Consider the following 24978-nt stretch of genomic DNA (forward strand, 5'->3'; position numbering starts at 1 on the left):
GAGCCACAACTACTGAGCCCACAAGCCACAACTACTGAGCCTGCGTGCCACAACTACTGAAGCCTACGCACCTAGAGCCCATGCTCTGCAACAAGGGAAGCCACCTCAATGACAAGCCCGTGCACCGCAACGAAGAGTAGCCCCCACTCGCCACAACTAGAGAAAGCCCGTGCGCAGCAACAAAGACCCAATGCAGCCAAAAATTTATATATTTTAAGAAAAAACCTAAAAATAAACAAGTGGGACTACATCAAACTAAAAAGCTTCTGCACTGCAAAATAAAAAAAATCAACAGAGTGAAAAGGCAACCTACAGAATGGGAGAAAATATGACACATCATATCTCTGAAAGGGAGTTAATCTCCAACATATATAAGAATTCCTACAATTCAGTTGTAAAACAAACATGGGCTAAGGACTTGGATAGACATTTCTCCAAAGAAGATATACAAATGGCCAAGAAGCGTATGAAAAGATAAGCTAATCATCAGGGAAATGCAAATCAAAACCACACTGAGGTATCACCCCACACCTGTCAAGATGGCTATTTATCAGAATAGGTAAGTGTTGGTGAGGATGTGAGACATTGGAACCCTTGTGCACTGGTGCTGTGAAAGGAAAATGGGCAGCTTCTATGGAAAACAACGAAGTTTCCTCAAAAAAATAAAAGCAGCACTATGATCTAGCAATCCCACTGCGGGGTCTGTATCCAAAATAATTGAAATCAGCACCTCAAAGAGATACTAGGACTCCTGAGTTTTTCAAATTTCTCTCAAAGTCTCTGCTACCCAGCTCCCCACAGCACATAGGTCCCTGTCACTTTTAAACCCCAAAATAAAACCTCATCGCCGCCCCCCCCCCCCCCACCGCCGCCAACACGCTGATCCCAGGCACCTCACGGCTTGCCCCAAACTGCCTTCCAGGTACAGAATTTTGCCCCTTGCCTTGAGGGGGCCAAGTCCCAGGGGAAGGTGCCCAGCGACCTGCGGGAGGTCCAGGCACGCCCGGCCGTGCGGAAATCGGCCCTTCAAGCGGCCGCGCTGCCCGGAGCAGCGTGACGCGGGGGCACAGCCGGACTCCAGACTCACCACGCGCTCCCCCGCGCCTCGCTTCCCTGGGCCGCCTCCAGTCCGGCTCCGCCGCCGGGGGCGGAGCATGGCCCTTTTTGGTCCGGGTAGGCGTGGCCGTGGTCCCAGAGGCCCTGGGCCGCCCCGCTGGCTGCTGTCACTTGCGCCCTGCGCCTGGCTCAGCTCGGCTCGCAGGTTTCCCCGCGTGCACCCTGGCTGCGCGCCCGCCCTCCCTCCCGGGAGCAGCTGCGGCAGCAGCAGCGGGCAAGCCCCTCCCTCCATCCCCCATCGGAGAGACGACATGGGCCCGGGGACCACCTGCCCGTGCAGGGGCCCCCTGTCTCGCCCCCAGGTGTCGACCTGGATCGAGCCCGTGGTGGCCTCCACCCAGATGGCCGCCTCCCTCTACGACGCGGGGCTGCTGCTCGTGGTGAAGGCGTCCTTCGGAGTCGAGGCCTTGTCCAACCACAGCGCTAGCCCGGCGCCCCCGGGGGCTCTAGAGAACCAACAGCAGAGAGCCATCTCCAACTTCTACATCATCTACAACCTTGTGATAGGCCTGACACCCCTGCTGTCGGCCTATGGGCTGGGCTGGCTCAGCGACCGCTACCACCCCAAGATCTCCATCTGCATGTCTCTGCTGGGCTTCATGCTCGCCCGCCTCGCGCTGCTGCTCAAGGTGCTGCTGGACTGGCCCGTGGAGATGCTCTACGGGGCGGCAGCGCTGAACGGGCTGTGCGGTGGCTTCTCGGCGTTCTGGTCGGGGGTCATGGCCCTGGGATCCCTCGGCTCCTCGGAGGGCCGCCGCTCCCTGCGCCTCATCGTGATCGACTTGATCCTGGGCTTGGCGGGATTCTGCGGGAGCATGATCTCTGGGCACCTCTTCAAGCAGATAGTCGGGCACTCCAGCCAGGGCCTGGTGCTGACCGCCTTCAGCGTGAGCTGTGCCACCTGTGCCCTTTTCTACAGCCTCTTGGTGCTGAAGGTCCCTGAGTCCACGGCCAAGCCCAGCAAGGCTGTGGATACGGTGTCTGGCACAGTCTGCACGGATAACACCCTGGATCCTGATCCGACAGACAAGCAGTGTGTGATAAGGCACCCTTCGTCTCCTGCAAAAGCGAAGCCCAAGAAAACCATTATTGCTCTGCTCTTTGTGGGTGCTATCACATATGACCTGGCAGTGGTGGGCACAGTGGACATGATGCCCCTTTTTCTGCTGCGGGAGCCTCTGAGTTGGAACCAAGTGCAGCTGGGCTATGGTATGGCTTCAGGGTACACCATCTTCATCACCAGCTTCCTGGGCGTCCTGGTCTTCTCCCGCTACTTCCAGGACACCACCATGATCATGATTGGAATGGTCTCCTTTGCGTCTGGAGCCCTCCTCTTGGCTTTTGTGAAAGAGACATACATGTTCTACATTGGTGAGTCTGGCATTCTCGGGGAGGCAGGACAAGGACACTGCGCATCCCCCGAGTCACGGGGCTGACCCCAGGGATGCTGTGGTCTAGGTGTCCCAGCTCAGCACCGGAGATTATACCTGCTGTCTGGGAGACACAAGGGAGACAGGATTATGTGCACTTGAGCTTGTCGGTATTGTTACCGACAATGTGTGGCCCCTGAAATGTTACCAGAGTGGTGCCCAAAGCTCTAGGAAGTCAAGGGAGGGCTGGTCAGTGGTGCCTGGAGTCAGCAGAGAGCCTTCAGGATGCCCTCGAGTGGAGGAGATGGGGTTGAGTTTCTTCTCCCCAGTTTAAGAGGGATAAAACATTACGTAATCCAGCTGAAAAAGTCCTTTAATTAAAATCATTTCAATCCTTTTGGGTCAAGCACAAGCTTTTTAAGAAGAGAGAAAAATTCTCCATAAATGCCTTCCACAACCAATGTAATACATTCATTCCCTCAAGGAAGCAGAATGAAGTTCCTATCTGAGGACGAAGACAGCCCACAAGCAGAGAGCTCTGGCCCGTGCTCCAACAGACCTTTCTACAGTGATAGAAATGTTCTGTATCTTTCTGCCTAATACACTAGCTATTAGCCACGTATGGCTAGGAAGCCCTTGAAATGTGGCCAGTGCAACTTAACAGAATTTTTCGTACTATTTCATTTAAATTAATAGTCACGTGGCTGGCTAGTGGCTAACATATTCGAACAACTCAAGATGGTTCCCAGAGACCGTCCTTTGGCAGAGGTCACACAACTCAGAAAAACCCCTCACAACATGGCAAGATTACCTTTCGCCAGCTCCCAGTTCAACAGGCCGTGTGCAAGAGCCAGAGTCCCCCCTCCCCTTCCTTCCCTACCCCCCCCCCACACACACACCCGCCAAGGGATAATGAACAGGGCTTGAGGGAAGGAGGGGTGTGTGGCAGGTGAGTTAGTGGCACACATTTCTAGATGCAGTCTGCCAAAGCTCCTGGGACCATCTCCCAGAGGTGACGATGAACGGCAAGCGCAGACACCTCTCTCCCAGGAGGCAAGGAGTTCTGAGTGACATCAGCTCCACTTCCCTAGAAACAACTCTACCAATAAAGACACCCTTCACCCTCTGTCACCACTGTGCTTGGCACCTTGCAGACGGGTCTGCAGCAATGTGCTGGGAGAATCAGCCTGCCCGGGGCAGGGGGAGGAGGTGGGGGGGGGTCCTAGTCTGCCAGGAGAGAAACCATTTCTTCAAGGCCACATAGGATTGTGGGAGAGGGGGTAGGGGAGGCCTTTGCTCTATTCTAATTTACTCTTTGGCCAAGGCTGGGCTACAGTGAGGAGTGTTCTCCCGTGATTCCTTTCCAGCTCGGGCCGTCATGCTGTTCGCTCTCATCCCCATCACAACCATCCGATCGGCAATGTCCAAGCTCATCAAGGGCTCCTCTTATGGTGAGTGAAAGGAATTTCTCGGAGGTTCTCTCTGTGTGGACGGTTTCAGAGCCAGTCGGCTTGAGGCACAGGGTTTGGACTGGCAGAAGGCACAGGAGAGAGTTCCAGAAGCAGCCTTGAAGACACTAGAAACACACTGGTGTCCAACCAGAGTGGAGCGAGTGAGAGCAGGAGGGTGGGAAAGACTCGGAAAGTCAGCCGCTGAAAAGCCACGGTCAAAGGGAGATACTACCGTCCAGGGGCCACGGGAAGAGTCAGCTGGGTGGAGGCAAGGATCCTGCAAAATGAGCCAGGGAGACAGAGGGAGTCTGGGGAGGGGGAGGGGTCTCCTGAGAACCCCCCGGAGACTCAGCTCTCAGGGAACATGGAGGGACAGCTTAGTAACCTTGGTAACCTCGGTCCCTTCCACAGGAAAGGTGTTTGTCATCCTGCAGCTGTCCCTGGCTCTGACCGGGGTGGTGACATCCACCATGTACAACAAGATCTACCAGCTCACCATGGAGAAGTTCGTGGGCACCTGCTTTGCCCTCTCCTCCTTTCTCTCCTTCCTGGCCATCATCCCGATTGGGTAAGACAGAACCAGCGTCTGCTCTTTGGGCTGGGGCCTGGGGCTTAGGTCAAGGACTGCTGGAGCATTTCCAGCCCATTATAAAGTATTGTTTATTTTCGACAATTACACAATGGGTTCTGAGTAGGCTCTCTCACAGAGAAAAAGTTCTCCTGTTTCCCCAAACTAATAATTGGAGATTTGGAAATTCCCTCAAGTTATAAGTAGTAAACAGAGGGCCCTAACAAGCTAGCTCACTTCCTGGCGGTTTTGTAATACAACTTATTTATAGGCAACTCATATACTTCCTTGTAATCAGGGGCTGGGATTAGAAACCTTCTTGTACCACTCAGACCTCTTTTGTTTAGTCTCCTTTAGGTGAGAGTCAGCCGGCCTCACTTCCAGGTACTCTTTCTTGTCTGTACCTTCCAAGGGCTTGGCAACTTCTGTGCTCAGTGCCCTTTAAATCTCATGGCCACTGGACTGTGTGAGCTTCCCTGTAGGACGTGGGCGATTCCTTTGATCTCTCTGGGGGAATTTTCTTGTTTGCAAAACAAGAGCGCTGAAGTCTGGAAGATAACAGGCAGGAGGAAGGATAGAGAAGCAAAGGAGGGGTACTCCAGGCCCATGGGGAGAGTGCCAGCCTAGATCGTCACCAAAATGGACCACATCGAACAGTCTAGTCTTCGACCAGCCCCATCCAAGGGAAATACGGTACGAGCCACAAGTACAAGCCATATTATGTGATTTAAAATTTTCTAGTAGCCACGTTTAAAAACAATAAAATAACAGGTGAAATGATTTTAATAACATTTGATTTGGCCCAATAGATCCAAAATATCTTTGTAATCAATTTACGAAATCAATGAGTCTTTTAAAGTAAATCTTCAAAATCTGGTATTTTATACTGACAGCACACCTCAATTTGGACTCCATTTGAACACCTTTCAAGTGTTCAGTAGCCGATGTTAACTAGTGGCTACATATTAGCTCAGTTTCGGTCTGTTTAGGCCCCCTAAGGTGTGGTTATCTCACACTTGTATCAGTCCCACCAGAGGATTATTGATATCCGCAGTAAGATACAAGGGACTTGACATAGATTTGCATTTTAAAGGGACCAGTAGTAGCACACCAGAGCCCTACATATCAGTAACGGTGGTGTTATAGGCAGCAGAGTAGACCAGAATTGAAGGCAGGTTGGAAGTGGGAAGTGGATGGTGGAATTCTCACCATCGTCTTTGAATTCTCACATTGCATTGCATAGGTCCCTGCCTGCACAGAAGGCTGAGCCTCCTGAGACAGGAGCCATCAATCATGAAGGCTCTTTGCTTTATTTCATAGTTGAGAAAATAATAAGATGAGGATCAAACAGCTGAGAGAATTTGTACAAAACAGCAGACTTGATTACTAGTGCCTTCTTGGGCCAGTTCTCATTTTCTCAAGGTGTGGGACTGAGCCAGACCTGTCCTCAAGCTGCCCGGCCCTTAGGCCTTTTCCTGTGCCACTGTTTTCATTAGAGTCTCAGCTGAATAGGTTGCGTTTAGCTAGAGCTGACCCACAATGCAAACTTCTCAGGAGTCCCAGCTCTCTGTCCATGTGAGTAATGGGTTAGTAGCCGTGCCGCTTGGAAGTTATCCAGTCCTGTTTGATTGGCAGTTGGTTGAAATATAGTCTCTTTGACCTAAACAAATCAACAAAAAACAACAAAAGAAAACAAGTCTGACTAGTTAATGTGTGTCATAGCTAGAGATACAAACAGATGAAAGCACTGAGAATATGCAATAATTGGTTCTTTTCTGCAGTTTCATTGCTTCATATGTGTGCTAAGGAGATGCTTTCCCTTTCTTAAGAGACTTTGGGGTGCATGAAACAGGTGTGCTGCCCTTGACACCTACCCCCCAATGTACTATGTAACATGCACCTGGACCCAGCCCTACACTGTGTGCATGGAATCTTGATTAAGATATGCACGATCTTCATGATCTTATATCACAGAAGCAGGGACAGGATCTTGAACCAGTCTTAAGTAACTGAATGCTTATGTGAATTGAGGCACTTAAGTAGTTGCTAATTGTTTCCCTCTGCTGTAGACATTTAGCTGTAGCGGGACCCATGTGCAACCGAAGCCTCCTTTGCTTGCTGTACATTGGAATCACCTGGAGAGATTTAAAAACTACTGATGTCTGGCTCCTACCCGCAGAGATTTTGACTCAGTTGATCTGGGATGCAGCCTGGGCATGGGAATGTTTTAAAGCTCTCCAGTTTATTCAGATATACAGCCAAGGTTGAGAACCTCTGGTATAAAGGGAGTTTTTCTATTACCTTTCCCTTCCACGAAGTGGCAAGTAAATAAGATCCTGAAAAATTATTACAAGAGGCCAAGGCTGCACCATCAATCATTAAGCGCTATTAGCAGGAAAGACCAGAACTCTCTAACCACAGAAAGAAAAGCTACATTCCAATGACATAAAAGCCCAGGAAGACGTGTCACAGCAGGGAGTGGAGGAGGCCATGGAGGGCAGAAGGCGGGGAGGAGAGGTTCCTGGGCTGAGCTGCCAACAGCCCATCTGCAGGAAGGGTGTGCGGCCCCAGCCCTTCCTGGTACCAAAGTGAGTCAATTTCATGTCACCGTGAGAACCTGGCCTCTCCTGCTTGTTGTTCTTTACATGCGACAGGGAGATGCTGAGGGAATAACTGTCTGGCTCTGCCCATCCGCAACCCACTGGCCACCCAAACCTCGTGCTTCATAGAGAAAACAGATGCCATCAGAGGAGAGTAGGCTCATTTTCTCCAAAGTAGATCTACAAGCCTACGTTCTTTTGCATCCATCCTGTTCTTCTCCTCCCCACAACCTCTCTGAAAGATAATAATAGCAAACACTTAAACAGCCCTTATTATGTGTGGGGCACTACTTTAAATGTTTCATATATTTTAACCTTCTCAAACAATCCTCTGAGACAATTACTATTTTATCCCCATTTTGCAGATGAAGAAACAGACTCTAAGATGTCATGTAACTTGCCTAAGATTACAGAGCTAATAAGTGGCAGAGACAGGATTTGAACCCAGGCAGTTGGTTCTCAGCCACTCCTTGACTTGCTTCTTAGAAGAGTCCCTGGGTACCTGGGTGCCACCTCTCCCCTTCTCCTTAGAGAGCTTACTTGCACTACTTAGCTGCTCCCTCTCCTGAATTCTTCCTATCAGAAGTGACACGTGATCTACCACCCTCTCTCCTCCTTTGCTACAGCCATGTTCTCCAGTTCTGGTCTACACCTGGTCTACATTGATTCTACCTCCAACACATGCCTCCAATTCACCCTTTTCTCTTTATGCCTACTGCTGCCACCCAAGCACTTGGGGGACCAAATTCGCCTCTGAGCCGTTCTCCCCACATCCACACGTGTTCCCCTCTCATCCTCTCTCCACCAGGTGGCCAGAGCAATTTCCTTCGAGTGTACATCAGTTCACATCATCTCCTGCCCAAAGCTCTGCGCTCGGCTTTCACTGCTCTTAAGACCCCAATTTCTTACCGTGGACAACAGGTCCTTCATGATGCAGCCTCCCACTCCTGCCACTAACCACCCTCCCCATTCTATGCTTCAGCCCCAGGAGCCTACCCTCGTGCTCTTTCCCCTTCCTTACCCACACATCCTTCTTAACACAACTTAGCTGTGGTCTTAAGTTGAACACCATTTTCTCAAAGAGCATTTGAGAAAAATCCCCTTCTCAATCTAACTTCGATCCTTCTAGTATATGCTCCCCAAGCTTCCTATACTCTTCCTTCATAGCGTGATAGTTGATGATTATTTAGTGATTATCATGTTTTACAACCTTGCTCACTAACTAGACCGTAGGCTCCCTGAGGGCAGGAACCACACCTGTTTGGCTCACCTCATAGCCTGTGTCCAGCAGAGAGCTTAGTGTGTACTCGAAGTATTTAATGAATGAAAAATCCGTCAGAAGGGTGTGACACCTACTAGCCAGCACTGCCGACCGTCCATATCCCAGAGCTGCCTGTTGACTGGCCATGAAGTCAGGGGTTGGCCATCACCGTATCAACGAAAATTGATCAACAGTCAATCTAAGAAAGAAATAGCAAATTTTAGTCATGCTATCCCAAGGATTATAACCCGGGAGACAGTATTTCAGAAAACTCTGAGGACTGTTCCACCTGTTAGAGGTCAAGGCACAGTTACATAAGCTGTTTTTTGAGTTTTTTAAAAATTAATTTATTTTTGGCTGCGCTGGGTCTTCGTTGCTGCGCGTGGGCTTTCTCTAATTGTGGCGAGTGGAGACTACACGGGCTTGCGGTGCACAGGCTTCTCATTGCAGTGGCTTTTGTTGGGGTGCACGGGCTTCAGTAGTTGTGGCACACAGTCTCAGCAGTTGTGGCTCACGGCCTTAGTTGCTCCGCGGCTTGTGGGATCTTCCCGGACCAGGGCTTGAACCCGTGTCCCCTGCATTGGCAGGTGGATTCTTAACCACTGCGCCACCAGGGAAGCCCTACATAAGTTTTTCAGACAATGGGTTATACATCAAAGTAACATTGCCGGGCGGGGTGGGGGGGGCGAGGGATAAATTAAGAGTTTGGGATTAACATGTACACACTACCATATATAAAGTAAGTAAACAAGGACGTACTTTATAGCACAGGGAACTACACTGAGTATCTTGTAATAAACTATAATGGAAAAGAATATATACATGAATCACTCTGCTGTGATCACACTCGAAACTAACAGGACATTGTAAATTAACTATACTCCAATTTTAAAAAATTTCCCAATATGGACCAGAAAACAAAACCAAAGTAACATATTGACAGTTTACATAGTCCAACAAGGTGAGCAGTGGGTTATTGTGAGCCCTTACAGGATTGAGACAGGAATGTGAACTCCTAGGGCGTCACCTTGCTGGCATCAGGAGGAAATTGCTTCTTTTTTTTTGGTGAGTAGGAATTCCTGTGTCTTCTAAGGGGATCTAGTTAGCGTATAATGCAGGCACACAGTGCACACTAAAGGGGAGGAGGTAGTTGCTCAAATGGGCAGAGAATCTTAGGTTTACAAGTTTTCTTGTCCCGCCTTTTTAATTTATCAACCACGTGGCTGTGCTGTCATGGTCCACAGTAGGGAGGGGTGAGCTGTGGAGTCAGACCTACAACCGGAGTTCATGTGGTCCTGGGCTAGCAGCCTCTAAGTCTTGGCTTCCCTCTTACCAGCTCTGTCATACCATGAGCTCTAAGTACAGTAAGTGCTCCCCCCGTGGAGAGCCCTGGGGCTCATGGAAGGTGGGGAATCAGTGTTTGGAAGTTTCCACAAAGCTTTTCCTTAGAAGGGTTTGGATTTTTGTTCACACCCCATCCAGCAGCTCCAGATGTGGTCCATCCATCAGGAGGAACTGTGTGCCAGCTTAGAACCTGAGGTTCCTAGAGCTCAAAACAGTTGAGAAAACAGAGGACACCAGAGGTCGAAGGACATGCCAAAGGTCACAAAGACTTCTAAGATTTCAACTAGAGCTCCTCATTCCTATGCATTCACTTATCTCCAAATATTTCTAAACAATGTAATGATTTATGGAAGAGAGAAAAGGGCTATGGAAAGGCAAAAGAGGATGCAGCTAATTCTGCTTGGGATGAGCAAAACTTGATCTTGAGGTCCACGTGGGAGTTCATCATCGGGCAGAAGTGAGATGGAAAGAGACTCCAAGAAAAGGAAAATGTAGATGCAAAGGGCTCTTGATGTTATGGGACAGGAAGAAGGCTGGAGTGAGAGAAGTTCCCTCGGGCCCTCTCCCTTCATGCAGTACAGCATTCTGCTGCCATAACCGATAGAACCCCCTAGTCTACCAGTGATAAAGAGGTGGCCAGAGACCTCCCCGCCCCGTTCCAGCTGTTCTCTCATAATTCTCTATTGTAAATTCTTACAGCATCGTGGCCTATATGCAAGCCTCGTGGTTGCAGCATGGAGACATCACAGAGAAAGGAAGGTGCTGAACTGCGGGAGCCGGAAACACCAGCAATGGCCGGGGCCCCCAAAGTCTACCCATTGCTCAAGAAACCCGAGTTCCAGCCAGAGTCAGCTTCAGAGCGACTTGCTCTGGCTCAAGGGTCCTAGTGGGTAGGGAAAAGCATTTTCCTGGTGATGGAGAAAGTTTCTCAGCTTTCAGATATCACTATCAGTCAGAGGTTAGGTTCTGCAGACAGAGTGTGAACTTTCATATGAAGGCCGCACACACAGCCATACCAGACACTGAAGCCCCTTTTCTTCCAGGAATGGAAGGGGCTTCTGTCTGGTATGAGGGCTCCAACATAGGGTAACTAGTCACACCCAGGAGTCCTGTGTGAGAACTCAAAGGCACACATTTTCAAGAGCCCGAGGGGGACAGGGAAGGGATGTTTTGTAAGAACTGCCAACAGTGAACGTCAGTCAATATTTTTTAAATTAAAATAGAAACTTGAAAAAAAGGTAGCTTTCTTCCCGAAGGCCTTGTTATCTGTGAACAACTAACTCCAGAGACATCTGGAGCTCAGGCATTTGACTTCAGGGTAGTTTTGCTGTTACTGTTGTTTTTAAGAAGCAAATATCAAAAGGCTTTCTTCAAAGGAATATAATTGGATACTTTCAGTCAACTGATCCCGAAAGTCACCATATTTCCCAAAGTGGGAGATGTAAACGGAGAGGGGTGATATACTAAGAGCCATTTTATTTTGAGGTACTTATTTTTACAGCCTATTTTAATTATGTGTATAAAAGACTCACCTCCTAATAAAATCAACATTCACAGCATGCGTGTGTGAATCATTCTTTCTTTGGTCAGGTTCCCACCAGAACTCAGACATAGCATTCTCAGACTAGGGTTAAACTTAAAGCTTGCAAATGCTTAAAAGCTAGCATTTAAATCTCAGAGCATTTGGGCTCAGAGTTGTATCGCTGATCCCTTCTTTATGCCACATCTACTAAGGTCCCGGCACCGCGCTAGGTGCTGAGATGCAGCAAGAGCACGACAGCTCCTGCCCTCCCAGTGTGCTATCGAATGGGTGGAGCAGGCAGAACAGGCGGCAACAACGATGTATCCTATAGTAAACGCTAACATAAGGGAGCATATAATGCAGATACAAGAGCGCAGGGAGGGCTTCTCAGAAGAAGTGGCGTAAGACTGGAAAGATAAGGCGTTATCAAGGTGGGACGCTGAGGGACGTTCCTGGCAGAAAGAACACGCTGGAAGGCCTGAAGGTGAAAATATCCCCAAATATACGAAAGCAACGTGAGGGGAGAAAAGAGGGACGGAGGGAGAGGTATCCAGGGCAATGGAATCAAGAGGTGAGATTGGAACAGTGAGGAGGAACAACATCAAGACAGAGCCTTTAAAAAGTCTCTTTATACCTAGAATAGTCAAATTCATAGAGTCAGAAAGTACAGTGGTATGCCAGCAGGTGGTGGGGTGGGGAGGCGGAATGGGGAGTCAGTGTTTAAAGGGGACAGAATTTCAGTTTAGGAAGGTGAAAAATTTGGGAGATGATGATGGTGAGAGCTGCACGACAATGTGAATGTACTTAGTGCCACTGAATGGTACAGTTAAATATGGGTAAAATAGTATGTTTTATATTATGTGACTTTTACCACAATAAAAAAATTTTTTTTTAAGTTTCTCTTTAGAAGTGCACATCAAAACTACAATGAGGTACCACCTCATGCCAGTCAGAATGGCCATCATTTAAAAGTCTACAAATAACACATGCTGGAGAGGGTGGGGAAACCCTCTTACACTGTTGGTGGGAATGTAAATTGGTGCAGCCATGGAAAACAGTATGGAGGTTCCTCAAAAGCTAAAAATAGAGTCACCATATGATCCTGCCATCCCACTCCTGGGCATGCATCTGGAGAAAACCGTAATTCGAAAAGATATATGCACCCTAATGTTCACTGCAGCACCACCTACAATAGCCATACATGGAAACAACCTAAATGTCCATTGACAGATGAATGGATAAAGAAGATGTGATACATACATACAATGGACTACGACTCAGCCATTGAAAAGCATGAAATAATGCCATTTGCAGCAACATGGATGGCCCTAGACATTATCATACTAAGCGAAGTAAGTCAGACAGAGAAAGACAAATACCACATGGTATCACTTATATGTGGAATCTAAAATGCAATACAAATCAACATCTCTATGAAACAAAAACAGGCTCACGGATATAGAGAACAGACTTGAGGTTGCCAAGGGAAAGGCGGGGGAGGGAAGGAATGGTAGTTTGGGATTAGCAGAGGCAAACTATTATATAGGATGGATAAACAACAAGGTCCTACGGCACAGTACAGCGAACTATATTCAACAGCCTGTGACAAACCATAATGGAAAAGAATATGAAAAAGAATATATATAACAGAAGAAATTAACAACACGGTAAATCAACTCCACTTCAATAAACAGTTTTTTTAAAAGGAAAAAATAGTTTCTCTTTAGAGTAATGGCATAGGTGTTGAAAGGTTTTAAGCAGGAACATGGAATGCTTACCTCTGTCTTAGAAAGAGGACTCCCGCAGCACTGAGAATGAATTGGCGGAGGAAGGAGTGGGCAAGACTTGCAGAAGGAAGACGAGCAGAGAGACCTCTGCATGAATCCAGGTGAAGGATGTTGGTGGACCGACACTGGGTAAGAAGCTATGAGGATGGAGAAAGGTTAGATGGACTTGGAGAAATATTTGCAAGCTAGAGGTCAACAGAAGTTGGTGTGGATAAACTGCAAAGGGTGAGGTAGAGGGAGGCAAGAATGACTCAGGTCTGGGGTTCAGGCAACCCCGAATCTCCTTCCTGAGGAGGCAGAGATCCTCGCTGAGACAGGCAACAGCGGCAGAGAAGGTGGGACGGGGAAGATGAGTTCAAGGCCATGCTCTACCTCGCTAAACAAACTCTCACCAATATGCTCATTCCTCTGGACCACCTAGCCTCCCCAACCCTAATAGCCCCTGAACCGGTCCCCCAACCTAAATGAATCTGATCATTGGCTTCTCCATTCCTGTCCTAAAAAACCTGCTCTTAACATCTAGAATAATTTCCTTGTTTGTCCACATTGACCCTGCCATAAACGTGTGGGTTTTCACCTAAGCTGGGCTCTCAACACCCTAGTATTGACTCTTTTTCAACCCCACCTGTCACCAGGGTAGTAGTGTCAAACCTTTTCAGCTTTCTCCAGGTCTTCTAGCAGACATTCTAACCATTGGTTCTCAAAGTGTGGTTCCTGGGTCAGCATCATCAGCGTCCCATGGGAACCTATTAGCAATGCAAATTCTCAGGCCCTACCCAAATCAAACTCTGGGGGTGGGGCCCCAAAATTGGTGTTTTCACAAGCTCTCAGGCTTAGGAACCACTGTTCTAAGCTATGGGCCTTTTTCTCCTTACGAACTTTTGCTGAGTCCCCCTCCTCCTCTCCCTGCATCCTTAATTCTTGAGGCCCCCAAAGCCCTGCCCTTGGTTCCCTTCCCAGGTAATCTCGTCTACCAGAACTCTCTTTCCAACAATCTAGTCAACACCTCCCCCTGGGTTTCCTCAAACGTAAGTCCAAACCAAATTCTTCTCCTACCCCACCATCTAAGCCTATCCTTCACCTTCTGTTTTCCTCTTGATTGATTTCATATTTCAGTAAATGGCATCACCTCCCAGCTCCCAGGCTGGAAATCTCCAAGTAATCTCTGACCCCTTCCCCTCACCACAGAAATCCATCCCCCTTTCTATCACTTCTTTTTTATGATCTAGTCCCATCTATTCCCCAGACCTTCAGTCTGACTACAGTCCTCCAGCATACTATTTTCATAATCTTCTTTAAAGGAAAACAGTTTAAAAAATGATATATCTCCCGTTTAAATTTTCAACTGGCAAAGCACACAGGAAGGACTGTTATGGGAACATCCTTGATGTTTAAGTTGGCCATATTTGAACAATAGGACAAGTCTTTCCTTAAGTGTTATCACATAATGTGGGCCCAGCAGACCCTTAGGTGCAGACCATTATTGCTAGTCCTATCGGCAACCTTCCAGGAAAGGCATGTCTTCATTTCAAAGATCATAATACTGAATTTCAGAGAGATGTGACTTGCCCAAAGCCACATACCTAGAAAGTAGAAAAGCTGACATTTGATCCCAAATCTCTTATCCCACACCTTGCTGCCTCATTCTGTATAACTGAAGCCTTATATTAATGGTGTCTACTATCCGTAAGCCAAGTTTAGCACCAGTTTAAGTCCATTTCCAGTGCATTGCCACCATTAGGTAAGCTTAACTGAGCATTCTGGTCTCTAATTTACAACACACTTGCACGCTCTAATGAGCTACAGACATTTCTTCTTTCTTTACAGATTTTTTTAAAACGTAGGAATCAAAAAAAAAAAAATCAGGAAATGACTGGCTCTCAGAATATGACATTGTGCTTTGCTACGGGACAGAATAGGAAGAAATCCTTTATGTAATTACCTGCGCTGGCTGCCAGCCTTCCTGCCAGTCACGGTTACAGATGGACATTGGGTGGTTTCTTCATGTCCTCAGATTGGTGTCACCTTGTAAGATGTAGGAGAGGGCAAACTGAGGACAAGTCCAAAAAGAAATGAAGACTAAAAACAGTTAAATTATAGGGTTTTTTCCTGTCGCTATGCATATCCTGATTCTTGCAGGCAAATGGATACCTCTTCAGAGAAAATAACAAAAGGCACGCATGTTTCCCTATCCTATAAAGCCGTACAAACGGAACGTGACTCAAGGTAAAGAAAGCGTCTTTTATAGGTTTATTGGTCCATTACTTTAAGTTAATTGAGGTAAAGAAACCTGTTTTAAATTTACAAGCTAACAGTTTATCAAGCAATACAAATTCTTTTGTTTACCTTGAAATGTAATACTAATCCCATAGTACACAATGGACAGAATTTTTTATACGCAGATATATGAAAAAAACGTGGACAAAAACCTCATGCCAGCATCAAAAATGCAACAAGAACTTTTTTCTCTTTATAATCTCTGGGTTCCATAACAAAAGAAAAAAAAAGGTGACATTCTTTTTAAAGTTTGGTAGCTTCATGAAACAAAGACTTTGATCTGGAAATAAGTTGCCTTCGCATCTAGGACACACATTCTCAAGCACATTTATTTATTTTTTTCCCACAGCTTTTGATGTGGCTGAACGGCAGCATGGAGACAAGAGCACACATTTACACGGAGGACTTGATCGATACCTCAGGGTTTTTCTTGTAAAATTTTAAATGTAAAGAATGATTTCTAAAATAATAAACAGTCCATAATTTGGACATGACCTAAGCAAAAGGTTTTTTTTTTTGCTTGTTTGTTTGTTTTTCCAACAGTTAAAATACAAGTTAGAAAGTTTGCTGGCAGCTTATTTCACGGGAATATATCAGATGTACATCATGTCTGAACGCATTCCCGACACACAGACATCAAGGGAACAGGTACAAGAGTACAACGGACCAAAACCTCAGGGGTGCCCAGGAGAACGGTGCTGACTGCTAAGAACTGCTGGTTTGTTATTCGACGGGGGCCCAGCTGACACGGGCCTTGTTTTATCTCACTGAGTCACATTTTTGCTTGCAATGTACTTTCCCCTCCCCACTTCCCCACTGGGGAAAAAGCAATCCCCCTTCCCTCCTTCCAGTATCATTTGTGACTGGAGGGATGGTCTGAGACTGTGAGCCAGCCTGTCACACAGGGGAGCTGGCAGGTGTCACCTGCTCACACCTGGCCTACCGGCCACCCAGAATCACCCGGTGAGAGGGCAGCGCCGCCCAGAGAGGCGCACGTGCTGTCCCCAATCACTGGTTTTAATAGTAAAAGCTCTCTGACAAAGGACTAAATTACGCGTGTCAACAGCACGTTTCGCGTTTTTGGCATTTCAACCTGCCTGGAGAATTTCTATGTAAAATATGCTGCTCTGAGGCCCCCACGGTATCTTTTAAGAAGCTGTTCTACAGAATCAGGGTAAACATTTAATATTGTCATAATCTATAGAGTTCTCTGTATCTAAGTGATTTGTCGGTGCTGATACCGTAATATCAAAAATGTGCCAAAAGGCACTAAATTAATCTTTCACACTTTAAAACAACAACGACAACAACAACAAAAAGGTTTTGTGGTCCCTGTGTTTCCTTACATTATCAAAAATATCATTTGGCAATAGCAATACTTAGCTTTCTCCTCCCAAAAGGCAGCCCTAATTATGAACCTCACTTTCTTGCTTGTTTCTTTAAGAGGAACAAAGACTGGCTATGTTAGGCCTCAAGTATTTAAACTGAACAACTGATTACATCTCTAAAAACTCTTTCTATCCAGAATCTAAAAAACAGTAGTTGAAGAATAAGGCATATTAGCAGGTGTTGACAACTTCTCAAAAAGTAGAGTTAGGCTTTTAACAGTCTGTGGCATTTCTAAAAGTCTGGATTTGTTGACTTTCAAGTGCTAAATACACAAAATGTTTATGAATCAGACAAATATCTTACTGGTTTGTTAACGTTATTTTTTCAAAGCACTTATTTACAGACTATCTACAGTAGTAAAAACTACCTCGATAACATATTTCTTCTGCCACACGGAAGGGGTCAGACAGTCACACCCGGAGAGCATTTCAAAGACATCTGATTAAGAAAAAACAGTCACACTCCCTGTAACTGCCCCCCACCCCAAACCTTTTCTAACGTAGACAGCCCTGCGCATGCTCTGATCTGTGCAACTATGGAGAGACCAGACATCCTTAATACAGAAAGCAAAACCACCTATTGGGTGGGTTGATGAAAAATCAGGTTCCTGGTTTATTCACTGAATTAACAAACCGCAAAGAGGCGAACAACTCCCAACACACCCAGCTCAATCTGTAGGTCTGGCCCGGGGGATGGCAGGTAAATTTGAGGGAAATGTCATCTGAATAGAGAAAACACAGTAAGTGAGAGGGCGTGTTCAATCTGGTGGCACATGGAGGATTTTTGAAAGGGAGAAGGTACACCCAAATTCCCAAAACAATTTTGCAGACAGGGATGGCCAAAGCAGTGTTACCCCAGCCTCAGGATGAGATGACCCAGTTTCCACAGACCTTGAAAGTAGGTGTCTGGGAAGGTGGGGGCCAGGACTGGTGTGCCGTACCCTGACAACAGGCAGACCTGTGTTGGGTCTTGGGATGGGTTAAAACTGGGCTCTACTCTGGCTGCTCTAAAGGGCCGTTTCTGCTCAGAAGACAGGCTGCTCTGGCCCTGGCTCTCCCACCACTCTCACCAGCTCAGGACACAGGGCAGAGGATGACTCTTGTGTGGCCCAACGAATGGCATCAAAACAGAGCCAGGTGCCCGTGATTTCAATGCTATCAACAGCAGGGCCAAGTCACACAACCTCTGGGTGCCTCTTGGGCTGATACCGTCCCAAGGGAAAGTCCATGTGCACACTGCCACACGGCATCGTGCCCTTCTCTAAACAGAACAGCCCATCGTCCCAACACAAATGGCAGCCTCACAGGAAACGAGCAGCAGGTGTGCATTTAATTCCCTTGTGTGGACAGCCACTGAGAAAACACATTCAAGTCAGTAACATGAAGGACACACTCTGGGTGTGGCTGAAATTTGGCATGAAGACAAACTTAGGTTACATCCACCACCATCCCCAGAGTCGTGCTGGTATTTCTTATTTCAGCTATAGAAAGGTGTGTGGTGGGTTCAATGAGCAGCACGGTGAAATAAGAGCCCGTCACGTCCATAATCACACTTTTCTGAGGTCACCCAGGAATCATCGTTAAGTCTTAAAAAATGATAAAATCGAACCCCAAACCTGGCTCGAGCAGGGGCAGTGGTTCCTTGCTTTGAGCAGAGCAGCCTAGAGTCTTCTTGGAGATCCAGCATGTGGTAAGGACGAGCAGTGTCCATATCGGCTGCAAATCGCAACTGCTCTCTTCAACCTCACCTGCATCTTTAAGATCTGCTCAGTTTCTAGGAATTCTCTCTTCTGCCCTAGCCTGGATCTCTCACCCAGGTGAACTGAACCTTTCACTTCCCCGGCCCGGGGACAGCTGACAGGGATGACTTTCCACTCCACTGCCACGTGCTCAAGTCTCAACCTGTCCACGTGTGTCTGCCTGAGGTAAGACACATCCTCAAGCAAAAACCTCTTGGAAAATAAATACAAGAGAGGAGTCAGTGATCTCAGCACCCCGACTTTTGTGGAGCCAAGAAGGATGGGGTGATGAAGCCTCTACGGGGCAGTCTTTGGCACATAAGTCTCTGGGTTACACTTCTCACGGGGAATCACCTTCATGCTGATGGAGGTGGAGAGGTGAAGGCTTGGGGCTGCTGACCCTCGGGGGCCCGAGGGAGCCGCGGGGGTGGGAAGGGCTGGAGGGCCTCCTCCGCTGCCTACTGTCCCTGGCATTCTGCGCCAGCCTCCTCACCTCATCAGATGCCAGCCAGAAGTAAGGGACAAAGGTCCCTTTTCTGGAAAGACCATTTCTCCAAGGAAGGCTGCAAGATACCCTGGTCCTCCAAGCTCTGCTATCAATGGCACGCTGGAGGTCGGTTTGCCTTTTCCAGCTCTCTCTGGAGCCTTAAAGCACAGGCACATCACAGGGAGACCAAACAAACAGAGAAAGATAAAAGCCCAAGATGCCTGCATCCCTTCAGAACCAGTCTTCTGCCTCCAATAATGTAAGGGGATGACTGTGTACCCCAACCCCTTCCCCTTCCCCATATATCCTAGCAAGGAACCTGATGGTTTTTTCTTTTTTCTTTTTTTTTGGTAGGGCTGCCTTCTTGCCCATCTAACCCTTCCACAGGAATGTGCCTGGGCTTCGGCAACTAGCAGCAGACTAGAGTCTAGTCTTCCTGGAACTCCTTCCACAGTTCTTTCCAAGCTTGCATCACACTGGACAACATTTTTAAAGCATACGTTCCACCAGGCAAGACTTCACATGTTCCCAAAGATAAGCATTCGCCTCTGGGTCAGTCTAGAGTTTTCTGCCAAATAGCCATAGGAGGCCATCAACCCACTATCACATGCATGCCCCGATTCCACCAGCAAGCTTTCAGGCTGGACCTGGACGTCGACACCCACACCAACAGGATGGTTTAGAGGTAGAAGGAAACACTGACTCACCACTCGGCGTCTATGGACTGTTCTCACCCTTCTGCTTCAATGAATCATCTCTAATTGTACCAAACAGAAAATTCACATCAAAGGATTTCAGAATGGCACAAATGGGGTCTAACAGCGTGCACAAGTACCAACTGATATACAAATTATCACTTAAACCGCCACTTTTTCAAACACGGTGAAGCAGAACCAAACTGTCCTGGGCTGTCCAACGGCTGCCCCACCAGCATCACAGCCGTGGCTGCCCCAAGATCTGCAGCTAGAAGCGGAATGCAGTGACCTCAGCAGTCTGCACGTTGACCAGTATTTGCAGGTTCACTTGCAAACGCAGCAGTGTCTCAGCACAGCTGTTTTATTAAAAAAAAATAATCCTACCGCTTATTTGAGGCTCAGATTTGTGATTTTATAGAGATGAGCCACAGACGAGAGAACACAAACATGACACAGGTAGTTTTAACTTCATGAGGGGAAAAAAACAAGCTGGAAGAGAGATCCTCTTTGTCTGTCTGTTTTGTGTTGACACACTTGAAAAGGAAACCTGCTAATAGTTTGAAATGAAGACTTTAGATGCAGCCGTCCCCAGGAACGTGGCTGCAAACTGAGGAGGTTTCCGCTTAACCAGTAGCGAAGAGTTCGCTGTCACACTTGGCATCTTCGAGGCCCACCTGGATACAGACTCTTCTTCCTGACTAGGAAAGAGTAAGGTTAAAGCACTTCACGTAGAGCATTCAGACTGAGTTTACACATCTTGACTGTATCATAAGAATATGCCAGCCTCTCCCAAAAAGGATGCCCAAACATTCAGCCGACACAGCAGGAGACATTAAACTAGGAGTTTTTGGTGAGGTAAAGGCAAATTGCACAAAGCAGACATGGGAGGTGGCGCTTGGTATATGCCCGCTGACCTCAACACCTCGGAGCTACTCTGACTTCAAGACAACAGATGACCCCTAACAGGCCTAACTCTCTACCCTGATGACATTTAACAAGCAGAAGAACATCGAAGAACGTCACAGAGAAAAATGCACCTTTTTTTCATTTTACACAAAACGGTTTCCAATCTACTACATTTTAGTGTCAGAAACAAGTTCGGGGTGCACTGCCCCCTCAGCTTCCCAAGGCATCGCATAAAGGACAAGGATGCTAGCTTGCTTGCTCTAGCATGGACGCACCTAGACACTGATTAAACGGTCCTATGCGAACCGGAAACCATAACACAGGTGTCACTCATGACAGGCAGGCAGCAGGCCACACTCAGAGCTACACTGTACATTAAGGGCTTTCCACAGAGGCGCCGACACCTCCTTCTAGGCCAAGGCGAGTCGAGGCCCGTGGAGGTCGATTCCAGAGCCACTGTGCATCCACGGAAGGCAGGAGCTGCCTTCTGTCCATGCCTTCCTCACGGCCTTGCAAGGCAGGACCCGGGTTCTCTTCCACGGCAGGCAACTCTGCCGTCCCCAAAGAGGGGACTGTAACGAGATGTCAGAATGTCAGCTGAGGGCTGTCTTGTCCCTCAGTTTCAAATCCTCGTAGTGTCCCAGCGAACAGGTTCCTTCACACCACGGAGGTATGCTTCTTCTGCTGAGAGATGATGACAGCCTTACAGACGCCACCAAGGAATAAATACTCACTGAAAACAACTGTCGGACAAAGGTGGGGGGGAAGGGAAAGAAATACACAAACGCGAGATGTTTCTGTGTTGTTTTCTTGGTGCTACCTCTCTAGCACTGCAGGGACATTCCGGTGTGGGCGCCATGCCCGGCATAGGTAGGAGAGTCTCTGTCCCAAGAAGGAGCTTACTTGGCCTCTTGCTTCTCCTGCAGTAGTGGGATAATCGACTCCCAAGCCATGAGGCACTGGAACGACAACACACACACACACAGAGCATCAGCGTGGAGTTTCAGATTTCAGGGTCAGCGTCTTCATTCTGCTTTGATCTATACCCTCACACTGTCAACCCTGCTGGGTCACCTTGGTCTAACGACACCTACATGTATTACGCAGAGCTAGCAGCAAGAAGGGAGGCAGCAGGTATTTGACTACATCTCCCCCTGCCCCCATCTCTAAGAAAGACTGCAGCGTCTCTATGAGGCCCAAATGCACTGTCCGTAAAGTTCCTATCAGTGAGTGGAAATGTATTCACTGAAAGAAATTCCTTCCATTCCAAAAGCAGGAGAGAGGGCAGGCTGCAAACCCTAGGCCCTAGGTTCTCAGCCAGGATGAAGACACTGCTCCAGGTGTGGGTGGCGCCTGCAGGAGTATGTAAATTGTCTTGGAACGGGCCAGCCACCTGACCCAGAGGGGGCGGAAAACCCGCTCTTCTTCAGCCACCTCAGATCTCCTTGTATGGGCCACTCCCGGATCTCCCATAAAGGAAAATGGGGAGAGGGAACTCTACTTGTTGAGTTTTATCATGTCCAGACACTGTTATGTATTTTACATTCATTGTCACTAGTCCTCGGAACAACTCTAGCAAGTAGAATTATTATTTATTACACAAACACACATTTCACAGGTGGGGAAAATGAGACCCAGAGAGGTTAAAAAAAAACTTTCCCAAGACACACAGCTCATGAGCGGCAGAGCTCGTGATTCCAAAGTGGGCGTTCTTTCCACTACACACGTGCCTTTCATTCCAGACCCTTCAGAAGAGCCAAGAACCTGGAAGATGCTGGCCCTCTCCTCTGAGAGCACGCTGCTCGGCAGAAATGACCTGCCCTTCGAGCAGTCTCTTGCATAAAGAGGAGAGAAGAACCACATAAGGCCTTTCTTAGGAGCAGCCCAAGGGTGAAGCAAGGCTTTGTGTTAAGTCATCTGGGGAGGAGACCTGAGGATGGGGGAGGAGAGACGCATCCCTAGATCAAGCCGGATGAAGGGAGTGGTGCAATAGCTCCTTGCTTCCTTCCTTGGTGACTCTGAGGTTGGAGAAGCAGCTGGACTCAGACCCTGCCCTACAGAAGGCAGCCCAGGAAAAAAAAAAAAAAAAAAAAAAAGAAGGAAGCCCAGGGAGCCTCAAGGAGCTTGCTGTCAGCAAGAGACCCAGTGTGGGGTCCGTGGCATCCTGGGTCCTGTTCTCTCCCTCGGCCATCATCTCTGATCTGGAAGGTTCTTCTATGTCAATGATGGGAACCAAGGCCACACCAGCTTGCTTTTTCTTTCTTTTCTTTTTAGCATTTTTAAAACGTATTTTATTATACAACTATTACATGGAAACATTTTCATTGTAAAAAACTTCAAAAACTACAAAGGAAGCAAAAGGTCCCCTTGACCAGAGACCCAACTAAATACCAGCTTTCTTCACAAAGTTAACCACTGGACAAACACTCAAGCTTTTTCCCACCCCAGGACCCTTAAATATGTTGCTCCCTTTGCCTGGAATACTTGTTGTCTCCGAGACTCAGGTTAAATGTTACTTCCTCAGATTGGCCTTTCCTGCCCACTCTACCTGCCCCCTTCCATCCTGATCTGAATGATGCCCCCTAGTCTTTCCTCCCAGTTTCCTGTTCTTTTCTTGTAGGGCACGTATTTCTCTGAAAAGGTGGGATTCTTGGATTAACATCTATCCTCCACTAGACAGACGGCTCCTTAATGGCAGGAGTCCTGCCACTTTGTTTACCGATGTGTACCTGGTCCCTTGTACACAGACAGTACACAAAAAGCATCTGTGAAATATAAGTAGGAGCCAAGACGAGGCCCCAAGACAGTGGCCCTGTTTGCAGTATAGCGGCAAGATGTGGATAAAGGCCCTGGGTTTGAGTCCTGGGACGCGGGCCTTGGGAACACTGGAATTAATCACCAAGAGGAGGAATGAACATCCAACTGAGTCAGCACTGGTGCAGTGGGAAGCGGGGCTAGAGTGAGCGCACGAGGGAAGGAAGCACCATTCACTGAGTATCCACCATCTGCCAGGCACATTAGAGGTTCTCGGGTATCATTTCATTATTTCTTCACCATCATTCAATGCATAAGGATCACTCCCATCTTGCAGATGAAGAAACAAAGGCGCAGAGAGGCACCCTGTCTAAGAGCACAGTCAATAGAGGAATGAGGCCTTGGCTGCACACGGAATGATGTTTCCACCTTTGGGCAGTCAGGACTGTCCCCAAAGATCCGTGGTCTCTGTCCCCCTCACTGACCGTGTGTGGTTGATTCTCAGACCTGTGGACCCGGAGAGCCAAGTCCGATCCTAGTTCAGTCATTCACAAGGTGAGTGACCTTGGGCAGAGTTTTAAAACCTTGCTGAGCTTCCATTTCTTCAGCTTTCAATTGAAAGCCCCTAAAACTCACTTCACAGTGTCATGATGGGGGTTAAATTTAAATTTAATGAGATCACATATGCAAAGCATTCGGCCCAGTGCCAATGCAGACACACGGTGGGGGTCCCATGAGAAAGGTACTGAGGAGAGGCGTACGCCACCTTCCCCCTTCCCTGTGAAACAGCCCTTACTAAGACCTGGCAAGTAAGGGCCATTCCATGACTTTCTTCCTTAACCCTCCTCCCGATCAAGATGCAGACACACTGCCTCTGCACAGCAGCCAGAACCAGCAAAGCTTTTGAAAAAGACGGATTCTTCCAGCTTGAGATGACGACGTGTTTCTAGAATTGTGATGGGAGTAGCTGAGTTAATGCTTGTTCAGCTTGATTTTAAGTCTACAGGTTACTCGTTGAATTACCACTGGGCCATTCTTCGTCGATAACTTTAAGCTTTAAGGAATATGGGAATTCGTCAGCAGCAATGACCTAGGGTTGGACACGCTAGGAGCAAACGTTGAGGATACTCCGCTGCAGCCTGATGACAGCTGCGTGTGTGTGAGGGTGGCGGGCAGGACGCCTACCTTGAAGTCCACAGCTTAAGGGGACTCAGCAAAAAAACTGTTTTTAAAAGTTTTCTTTTGTAATCCTACATCCCTTTGTTTTAGGTACTTAAAAACAGTACTTCAAAGTCTATTTTTAAAAAACAAACAGTATTTTGATAAGGGGTCTCTAGGCTTCACCAGATGACCAAAGGGACCCACAGCACAATGAAGGGAAGAACCCCTGTGTGAAGAACCACAGAACAGCTTAAAGGAACCCCGAAGCCTCTATCAACTGGGGACATCCCTGCGCTGTAGGCCTGACTGACTGGGAAGCAGCCGCTGGAAGGGCTAAAGGGCTTGGAGGATAAAACTGCTGCTTCCATCAGCAGGGTGTGCAAGTAAAACTCCTGTGGGCACCCAGGCCCCCCCCCCCCCGCCCCACCCCCCGGCTTCCAAACCCAGCACCACATCTAGCACAGCAGGGTGAGGACACACAGGGGTTGCTAAGACTAAACACATAAATTAAGGGAAGGAGATGGGCCCGGCAGGACCCTTCTGGACTTCTGG

General features: G+C 47.8%; 2 protein-coding genes and 1 long non-coding RNA gene across 5 annotated transcripts in view; 1 reads left to right on the forward strand and 2 right to left on the reverse strand.

Annotated features, from left to right (window-relative positions):
- Window positions 1–1231: 1231 nt before the first annotated feature.
- SLC46A2 (solute carrier family 46 member 2) lies at window positions 1232–11258 on the forward strand. 2 transcript variants are annotated; one of them, XM_030858986.2, is made up of 4 exons: window positions 1232–2487; window positions 3854–3937; window positions 4349–4505; window positions 10410–11258. In XM_030858986.2, the coding sequence occupies exons 1-4, from the start codon at window positions 1368–1370 to the stop codon at window positions 10474–10476; spliced, it is 1428 nt and encodes a 475-aa protein (XP_030714846.2). In that variant the 5' UTR covers window positions 1232–1367; the 3' UTR covers window positions 10477–11258. The 2 variants fall into 2 exon arrangements, with proteins under 2 accessions (XP_030714846.2, XP_060156593.1); XM_060300610.1 differs by lacking the exon at window positions 10410–11258 and adding an exon at window positions 9359–9966.
- LOC115854576 (uncharacterized) lies at window positions 3381–14776 on the reverse strand. The gene is made up of 4 exons (XR_004040060.2): window positions 13671–14776; window positions 13011–13156; window positions 8376–8565; window positions 3381–6165 (listed from the first exon to the last, which is right to left on the reverse strand). It is a non-coding gene; the product is annotated as an uncharacterized lncRNA (long non-coding RNA).
- A 5848-nt stretch (window positions 14777–20624) lies between these two features.
- The window catches only part of SNX30 (sorting nexin family member 30), a 105767-nt gene continuing 101413 nt past the window's right edge, over window positions 20625–24978 (reverse strand). Inside the window, exon 9 of one of the 2 annotated variants that reach the window (XM_060300612.1) lies at window positions 20625–21470. In XM_060300612.1, the coding sequence (XP_060156595.1) occupies window positions 21411–21470 (60 nt within the window). In that variant the 3' untranslated portion in view covers window positions 20625–21410. The remainder of the gene's footprint in view (window positions 21471–24978) is intronic. The other variant, XM_060300613.1, reaches the window with a different exon arrangement.

Source organism: Globicephala melas, chromosome 6, assembly GCF_963455315.2.
Source record: "Globicephala melas chromosome 6, mGloMel1.2, whole genome shotgun sequence".
NCBI lineage: Eukaryota > Metazoa > Chordata > Mammalia > Artiodactyla > Delphinidae > Globicephala > Globicephala melas.